At 47.7% G+C, this 9,136-nt stretch overlaps 1 protein-coding gene across 4 annotated transcripts in view; it reads right to left on the bottom strand.

Annotated features, from left to right (window-relative positions):
* Positions 1–3,627: 3,627 nt before the first annotated feature.
* The window catches only part of LOC140387852 (uncharacterized), a 180,924-nt gene continuing 175,415 nt past the window's right edge, over positions 3,628–9,136 (bottom strand). For all 4 annotated transcript variants that reach the window (XM_072471096.1, XM_072471097.1, XM_072471094.1 and 1 more), the window contains exons 24-25: positions 6,842–6,964; positions 3,628–5,152 (exon numbers count right to left, since the gene is read on the bottom strand). In XM_072471096.1, the coding sequence (XP_072327197.1) occupies positions 5,058–5,152; positions 6,842–6,964 (218 nt within the window). In that variant the 3' untranslated portion in view covers positions 3,628–5,057. The remainder of the gene's footprint in view (positions 5,153–6,841; positions 6,965–9,136) is intronic.

Below are 9,136 nucleotides of genomic sequence, written 5' to 3'. Positions count from 1 at the left end.
ACGAGGCAACAGGTGAGGGAATTCCCGCAGCTCCCGACGCAGGAGGTGCAGGACAGAGTGATCTCAAAGACATGGGTGGGGGACGGTAAGGTGTCAGACATATATAGGGAGATGAGAGACGAGGGGGAGATTATGGTAGACGAGCTGAAAGGGAAATGGGAAGAAGAGCTGGGGGAGGAGATTGAGGAGGGGCTGTGGGCTGATGCCCTAAGTAGGGTAAACTCATCGTCCTCGTGTGCCAGGCTAAGCCTGATACAATTTAAGGTGTTACACAGGGCGCATATGACTGGAACACGGCTTAGCAAATTTTTTTTAGAGTAGAGGATAGGTGTGCGAGATGCTCGAAAAGCCCAGCGAATCACACCCACATGTTCTGGTCATGTCCGGCACTACAGGGGTTTTGGGTGGGGGTGACAAAGGTGCTTTCGAAGGTAGTGGGGGTCCGGGTCGAAGCAAGCTGGGGGTTGGCTATATTTGGGGTTGCAGAAGAGCCGGGAGTGCAGGAGGCGAGAGAGGCTGATGTTTTGGCCTTTGCGTCCCTAGTAGCCCGGCGCAGGATACTGTTGATGTGGAAGGAAGCCAAGCCCCCGGGTGTGGAGACCTGGATAAATGACATGGCAGGGTTTATAAAGCTGGAACGGATTAAGTTCGTCCTAAGGGGATCGGCTCAAGGGTTCACCAGGCGGTGGCAACCGTTCGTCAAATACCTCACAGAAAGATAGAGGGAATGGAAAAGAAGACAGCAGCAGCAGCCGGGGGGGGGGGGGGGGGGGGGACAAGAGGGATTCTCAGGGATGTTAATATATAAGCATAATATGTGTAGGTTGTTGTTATAGATAATTGTACATTGGACTGTTAAAACATATTTTTGGAGAATATTTATCTGGGACAAGGCAGTTGCCATTTAGTTTTGTTTTTGTTTATATATTATTTATTTCTTGTTTATAAAACTGGCCATTGTTATTTATATTGTTATATTACTGTGTAAAGGATACACAATGTACTGTGATGGTTGGCCAAAAATTTTCAATAAAATATTTTTTTTAAAAAGCCCTCCACAGCATCTTTACCCTGTTCGGTTTCCCCGCCTACATTCATAGCGATAGGGGGTCCTCCTTCATGAGTGACGAGCTGCGTCAAATCCTGCTCAGCAAGGGCATAGCCTCCAGCAGGACGACCAGTTACAACCCCTGGGGAAACGGGCAGGTAGAGAGGGAGAACGGGACGGTCTGGAAGGCCGTCCTACTGGCCTACGGTCCAAGAATCTCCCAGTGTCCCGATGGCAGGAGGTCCTCCCCAATGCACTTCACTCCATCCAATCACTACTGTGCACTACTTTTTTTTTGAAATTTTTTTATTTAAAACAAATTTGCAACATTTACAGAGAAAAAAAAGCCCTGTGCAAAGAGCCTTAACATAGTGAAAATGAACTGTGGGAAAGAATAAACATGTTAATAAGGCACTTCCCCTATCAGCTCTGTTTTTGCCCATGCCACACATGTTCAACTAACGTGGCTCTAACCCCCCCCCTCCCCCTCGGGTGCTGCTGCTGTCGGTTTCCCACGCTGTTCCCGGAGAGTCTGCAAGCGAATCTCTCCCCTGGGGGAATCCCTGGTCACCCCCCCCCCCCCCTTAAGTCTCCTCTGCTCTGCTTCTCAGCTGCCCCCCCCCCCCCCCTCCCCGAGGCCTGCGCTTGGCCCTAGCCCGCCCCTCCTTGTACTCTCCCTGGTGCCCCCTGACCTACGCTAACCCCTGCCCCTGGCGCCTGACTGTCTCCCGCCCGAATGCTCGGGGCCCCCCCCCCCCCCACACCAAAGACCCATTAACCTGATTGTATCTCCCCGTGCCCTTTCAAGTCCCTTAACTAGCCCCTAGCCCAGCCCCCTCTCCGAGGCCCCGATCTCCTGCTGAGAGATACCAAGTGCAGTGCCCCCCTCCCTCCCCCCCCCCTCTCCTTCCTCCTCTGCAAACATGTACGGGCCCACAAGTCGGACCCACTGGTCGAGAGGGTACATGCTAACCCCCAGTACACCTATGTGGCGCACCCGACGGCCGACAAGACACGGTCTCCCTCCGGGATCTGGCCCCCGCCGGATCCCCACTCTCACCCCCTCCACCAACCCCAACCATTTTTTCACCGGCGCACACCACCGCAGCCCCCTTCCCAGGAGGATCCGTGTTCCCACTGGCCCCATCCGGATGCAATGAAGCTGAATACGACACGCTCCCAGAGCCACGGATTGCCAAGCAGACGCCAGCATCACTGCCGGGACTGCGATGATCACAGAGGACGACCAGGGCCCCCAACCGGCTGAGTTTCATTGTAAAATGAACTTGTAAATAATTGTCTGTAAATATGTGTATTGCATGTAAAGGCACCGAAGGATACCGCTAGATCCTCTACCACTGTAAAAGCAAGGCCACCACCCCCACTGGACTCTTTTTTAAACAGGGGGTGAATGTGGTAGGCTATATTAGGGGTACCATTGTGAGCTCTAGGCTCAGAATTACTGCATCGCCGTTTGGTCAGCTTTTTCTAGTGTGAACCCATCTAATGTTCTGTGGATTTGCTGTCGAGCGAAGAAAGTTAAAATTTAGCACACCATTCGTGGGCTGATTAAACTGCTGGGTATGCCAAAAACAGCTGTAATTCAAACATGAGCAATAAGGGTACGTCAACGTTTGTCCGATGACACTGCTGACATTTTTCTACATTTCCAGCACAATACCAATGCAAGTTGTTGGCGTTAGGTGAACCAAGCAGGAGAAACATTGTAGAGGGTGACATATGGGGGGGGGGGGGGGGGAGATTCTCCAAAATGGAGACTAAGTGTTCGCGCCGTAGTGAAATCCGTCGCGTTTCACGACGGCGCGAAACGGGCGTGGGGACGATCGCTTCTGTCCCCCACAGGGGGCCAGCACGGCGCTGGTGCAGTTCACGCCGCTTCAGCCTCCCTTCCCAGCGCCAAATGGGAGCCGCGCCAACCCACGCATGCGCGGAGGACCCTACGCAACCTGGCGTGGGGGTTCAGGGGCCGGCCGCGCAACAAAGCAGGCCCAGCGGGGGGAGAAGAGGCCGGCCCGCCGATCGCAGGCAAGGCCCCATCGGACGCCCCCCCCACCCCCCCGGCCCGGTGAAGGAGCGCTTTTCCCTGCCCCACAGGCTGCCCCCCCCGACCCTTCGCGCAGAGTTCCCACTGGCAGCGACCAGGGGTGAACTGCACCGGCGGGACTCTGCTTTTTCCGCGCGGCTGCTCGGCCCATCCGAGCTGGAGAATCGGCGGCCCTGCCGCGTACAGCGGACCGCCGCATCAAACGCGACGGCGCAAATTCTCCGTACCTCGGAGAATCGCGCGTCAGGGCGGCGTGGCGCGGTTGCGGCAATTCTCCAGCCCGGCACGGGGCTCGGGGAATCGCGGCCGGGGCTTCTGTAGAGGTAAAGGAAAAATATTTTGTCCGGCTACTCTCGGAGGTCTGTCTGTACTGGACTCCACGGAACCAGTTGTGGAGAGGTGTTTTTCATGTTTTAACGGAGGGATGGGGAGTACTTTACCTTTTCCTTACTTTGTCCAACTTAAGACAACTGTTGAGTTTCTACGTGCAAAAAGAAAATCTCTTTCACAAAACTTCAAAGCCGTACTTTATTTTAACAAGGAAATTGTGTCAAATGTAATGCTATTTTTGAAATACAGAAATAATCTTTATTTTGACACTGATTAAATATGTACATGTTTACAAATAAATACAAAAATATAATACACTTCAATTGACAAAGTTAATTTTAGTCTGAACGAGACTGAGAAAGTACATTTTGATCCACAAAATAATGAAAATTGATCAAACGTGGCAGCGGTGACAGTTCTGTGACAAGTAACAATAATCATTAATGTATATTCTATTTCTAGGTTTGCAAGTCTTCCTAACTATCACCCAAGAAATCTGAAGCAGGTTTCTGTGTTAAGTGATTTCCATTCAGTTTGTCCTTTAACTTTAATTATTACATATTTGAAAAGGGAGGGAGTAAAAAAAGAAAACAGAACTCATGGAGTTCACCTGTTGAGAGAATTGTGCCTCATGCAGAGAAAGCTTAAAAACAGCATTAAATACTGATTCAAATCAATACGTTTTGTTTAGTGATATGTTTCAACAACTTAAACAGTTTCCTCGTACTTTACTGGATAAGAGGTAGATTATTATTACCCATTAGGTTCAGACAAATTTCCTCAAGTGAAGATTATATTTCACAAAATGTCAGTAAATCAGGATATTATGAACAGGTAAATTGGAGGATACCTGTGCCTTTTCAGGCTAATCCTGTCTGAATCCACAACCACAAGTCCCTTTGCGTTCTTCAAAAGAGCTTTTTTTTGGCGCATGCTGAACACAAAAGTGGTGCTGCTGATGTCTGTAACCTTGACGGGTTTTTGACTGCTCAAAATGAAATACTGTGTAGGGGAGGAGAAAGGGGTTCGTTGAGCTTTTCCAAGAGCTTCAGTGGTAAAACCGGTCATTAAGCGCTTTGAGCATTCCGCACCCTCACTGGCCTAATGGGAAACGAATAATGCAAGAGGTTTGGAGATGAGAACGTGTTATTAGACACCTCTTAAGAAACCTCTCGGCCGTACTAAAAAGAGATTTGTTGTTGGCTGTCAGCCAGAATATCAGACCAGGTTTTCCAAATGTGCCGAGAATGCCAAGTGTTTGCCAAAATCGGGCACTCTAAAAATAATCCATCCACGGCAACATACAAGGAAAAGAAGTGAGAAACAGAAAGACTAACGTGGATGCACAAAATGAACAACAGAGGGGCAGGTCTGTTGCACCCTTTTCCAAATGCAAAAAGCACATTCTGATCTTCATGAATGCATGGGTTACCGTAGTCATGCCTTGTTGAGCTAACATGACTGAATGAAGATGGATGACTTTGTTTTGCTGAAAGCAAAAACAGGCTAGAGAGGTTGAGAAGACTTTCTTCACCACCACCACCACCACCAAGCCACCCTCCACCCCGTCCGCCTCCCTCCCTCCCATTGCACACACAAATGCACAGATCATAATCAGAACAAGGTGGGAGGCATCTGGGTTACTGTAGTTTTCCCAAAGGACGAATCCAACTGGGCCTCTGAGGAGTGGCCTACTTCAGCCAGACATGCTAGAATGAAAGAACAAAGAGTTATTTGGCTCTAATTTAGATGTAATGTCACTTTACACTTGTTCACTGGCTTACCCTGTACTCTGCTCACATTCATTAAAAACACCAGCCTGTTGGACAAGCCGTTTTCAGCACCACAGATATGCCAAAGAAAACACAATTCACTCCAGCACTTCACGGATCTCAACGCATCTCTTTCGACAAGCCGTCACAAGTGTGAGAGGCCAAATGACATCCTTCTGTGCTGGAAGGTTCAACGGTTCAAAAATGACAAGAGGGCTTTGAAGGTAGGATGGGAATAGAGGGATACAGACCCCGGAAGTGCAGAAGATTTTCGTTTAGATGGGCAGCATGGTTGGCGCAGGCTTGGAGGGCCGAAGGGCCTGTTCCTGTGCTGTACATTTCTTTGTTGTTCTTTGTAGCTCAATCTGGCAAACCCGCCTTCTGGTTTGCCATGGCATTTTGTACAAACGTCACAGAAAAAAAAGCAACGTGGCCCATTTGCAAATCTCTGCACCGGAGCCGTTTTTAGAACATAAACATTTCGAAACAATAATTTACAGAAGTTTTTGTTAAAAAATAAAAATATTTATAATAAAAAAAAATAATAAAGGAAAAAAAAAAAAAAAATAAAAAAAAAAAATAAAAAAAAAAAATCGCAAAAATGCCTGAGACGTGTAAAAAATGAAGCAGCTTTGGGCAGAGTTTATTTTAAAAAATTGAGCGGCCAAAAAAAAAAAAAATCACATCAAACCGTTGGTTCACATTGCCTCCTGCGGGTTTACAGAGCCTGCTTGGCTTCAGGGCTTATGCATAAATCACATAGAACAATGGGTTGGGGAGAATTCATAGCTGTAATAAATGAGGAAATGTGACATGGCTTGACGCTTTGGGATATATTGCCTGAATCTGCTGGATGTTTAGCTTGGATAGTAATATATTTTATTTCAAATGTATTAGAAATGCAGTTAACAATTACTCTGCGGAAAACTTTCATCAAATTAACATCTAATACCGGACGTTAATTTCCCTCTTTAGTCTATTGGTCGTCACATTACATTTGTGTGAAATTTCTTGCTGTGCTTTTTTTAAAAAGAGGAATTGTGATTCACTCCGGGTATTCTACTCCAATCGGTTTGCATGTACCAAGTTTGCTGATCCTAGTTTTCAAATGCTCAACAATTTGGAAAACAATACAAACCAGTGTTTCCTCCTGACCTCAACTCGCCAACCTCCTGCCCTCTGACCCAGTTACCTGCTGAAGCTGTTACTTCAGTAACCGTTTCCATTTCTGAAGTAGTCATAGACCTGAATGTTAACTCAGTTTACCGTTGGCTACGCCCTTTAACTATCTCCAGCATGTTCAGCTTACATTTCGGATTCCCTGCTTATTGTCTTTTGTAACATAGAACATAGAAAAATACAGCACAGAACAGGCCCTTCGGCCCACGATGTGCCGAACCTTTGTCCTAGATTAAGGACAAATTAATCGACACCCCATCATTCTACCGTAATCCATGTACCTATCCAATAGCCATTGCTGGACTTGCATAACCGATCAGATTTCCCGTGACGATCAACTCATTTGCGGATCAGATTGTTTTCTACATCGGGCAATCTTCCAATTATAGCAACCAAGAAAAGAAAATCATTGAGAAACAAAAGGGACAAATTGTAAATCAGCCTTACCATTTTTTGTGGCCAGGGTACTTTGTGTTGGAGCGGTTAGCATTCTTAAACCTTTAGTAAAGCTATTTATATCCGTAACAAGGATTCCACTTTGTGCAAAAACTTCTCGGTTCTCTGGATTCCCTAGAAGGTTGTCAATTAGAAAAGACAATAAAACATAAAGGACTATAGTTTTAACAGGTTTGCAAATTGATAATTCATGATCACATTTTCAAAAGGAATAAGTATAAAAAAGGACAATACTCAAGGAGAGCTCGGGTTTTTATTATTCAAAGAAGAGACGGTTTGAAAATATGTTCATTTATTTAATTTTTAAAAATAAATTTAGAGTACCCAATTATTTTTTCCAATCAAGGGGCAATTTAGCGCGGCCAATCCACCTAGCCTGCACACCTTTGGGTTGTGGGGGCGAAACCCACACAGCCACGGGGAGAATGTGCAAACTCCACACGGACAGTAATCCAGGGCTGGAATCGAACCCGGGTCCTCAGCGCCGTAGGCAGCAGTGCTATCCACTGTGCCACCCGTTCATTTATTTAATACTGTAAAGAGGAATACATGAATTTTTCTCGGCAGGTAGGACCAGGCCATTCAGCTGGTTTTCTGCCGATCAGGTAGATTGACGTTGATCTGTATCGGAACTCCAACTATTTCCCTTGGTTCCGCAACCTTTGCCAACTAATAAGCATCTTTTGATCTCAATTTGGAGATTATAACATCGTCAGAACATCTCAAAAACATCCCTAATCATCAATTCACGACTCGGAAGGATAGTCAATCACGATTTCATTTGGAGTCAGAAACTGCAGCCAATGCAATGGCAACGTATCCTATACGGCAGATGAGATGAATGACCGGTCAATGTCTTCCACATACTGTTGGCCACGATCTGGAGATATGCCCTACTCTGCTGAACATGACTATCATAGATTATCATAGAATTTACAGTGCAGAAGGAGGCCATTCGGCCCATCGAGTCTGCACCAGCTCGTGGAAAGAGCACCCTACCCAAGGTCAATACCTCCACCCTATCCCCATAACCCAGTAACCCCACCCAACACTAAGGGCAATTTTGGGCACTAAGGGGATTTTAGCATGGCCAATCCACCTAACCTGCACATTTTTGGACTGTGGGAGGAAACCCATGCACACACGGGGAGGATGTGCAGACTGCACACAGACAGTGACCCAAGACGGAATCGAACCTGGGACCCTGGAGCTGTGAAGCAATTGTGCTAACCACAATGCTACCGTGCGGAGCTGACTCGTATTCTGAAGGAGGGAAGTTTATTTAGAAGAATATGCTGTTGGGGTGAGAGGAGAAAGCTCATGCGGAACATAAACACCAGTCTACACTAGTTGGATGATGAGTCTCTTATGGTCTTGTTCATTCTGTGCAATACCATCAAAGATTTGAGACAACAGGCAGAATTCTCCCATCCCGCCTACAGCAGGCTTGGTGCGAGGCGGGAGCCAAAAAGTCAGAAACACATGGCGTAAAAATGGTGGGTTGGTCTTCCCACTGGCAGGTGGCGTGAACGCAATTTGCATCTCATGAATGCTCGTTAAAACAGCTGTCCGCTGGTATCCCGTCAGGCCTCCCAATCTTGTGCCACACCAGCGGGAAATCCCGTCGGCGTTGAACGCGATTGATAACGAGCGGCGTGCACAAGACAAGTCCTCAGTTTCAAGAGGCTTTGAGGCGAGTACAACAAAGCTGTCTGTCATCGTGCTGCGCTGCTCCTGATACCGGAGCACCTCTCCGCCAGGGCAGACCGGTTCCTGCCCTCCTTCTCCACGCCGAGCTGGTCTTCATGGGCAACACTGTGCTGCTGGACCCATGGACCCTCCTATGTCACTGAGTCGGATCAGCACAGCGCCTGGGGTTGGGGAATATAGCGGTTTTCTTCCCCCCCGCCCCTGGAGCCACACATCGTGTCTACTTACATAGCATTGCTGCAGGACATAATTCCAGGGATGGAGTGCTAGGTGAGGCAAAGGGGGGTGGTGTTAGTATGACAGAGACTTGGGGGCAATGTGGAAGGAGGGCTCTGGAAGGGGAGAGGTGGGGAAAGGGGAACAGCTCACACTGTCAGGCAGAGTGGCAAGGTCGGATGACGACGACGAACAATGGTAGGCGGAGAGAAGCTGGACCCTGGCACGGCTGCAGGAAAATGCTAATAAACATGGGGGTCAAAGGGGTTTTCCAGATGTCATGTCCACGGTACAAAAAACATGGGTGGTGCCGAGTCCAGAGGTGGTGATTTTTGGAGTGTCGGAAGACCCGGGAGTCCA

This window comes from Scyliorhinus torazame, chromosome 13, assembly GCF_047496885.1.
Source record: "Scyliorhinus torazame isolate Kashiwa2021f chromosome 13, sScyTor2.1, whole genome shotgun sequence".
NCBI classification, from domain to species: Eukaryota; Metazoa; Chordata; class Chondrichthyes; order Carcharhiniformes; family Scyliorhinidae; genus Scyliorhinus; species Scyliorhinus torazame.
The sequence above is the reverse complement of the archived record's forward strand: the minus strand, read 5'-3'. Positions and strand labels throughout refer to the sequence as shown.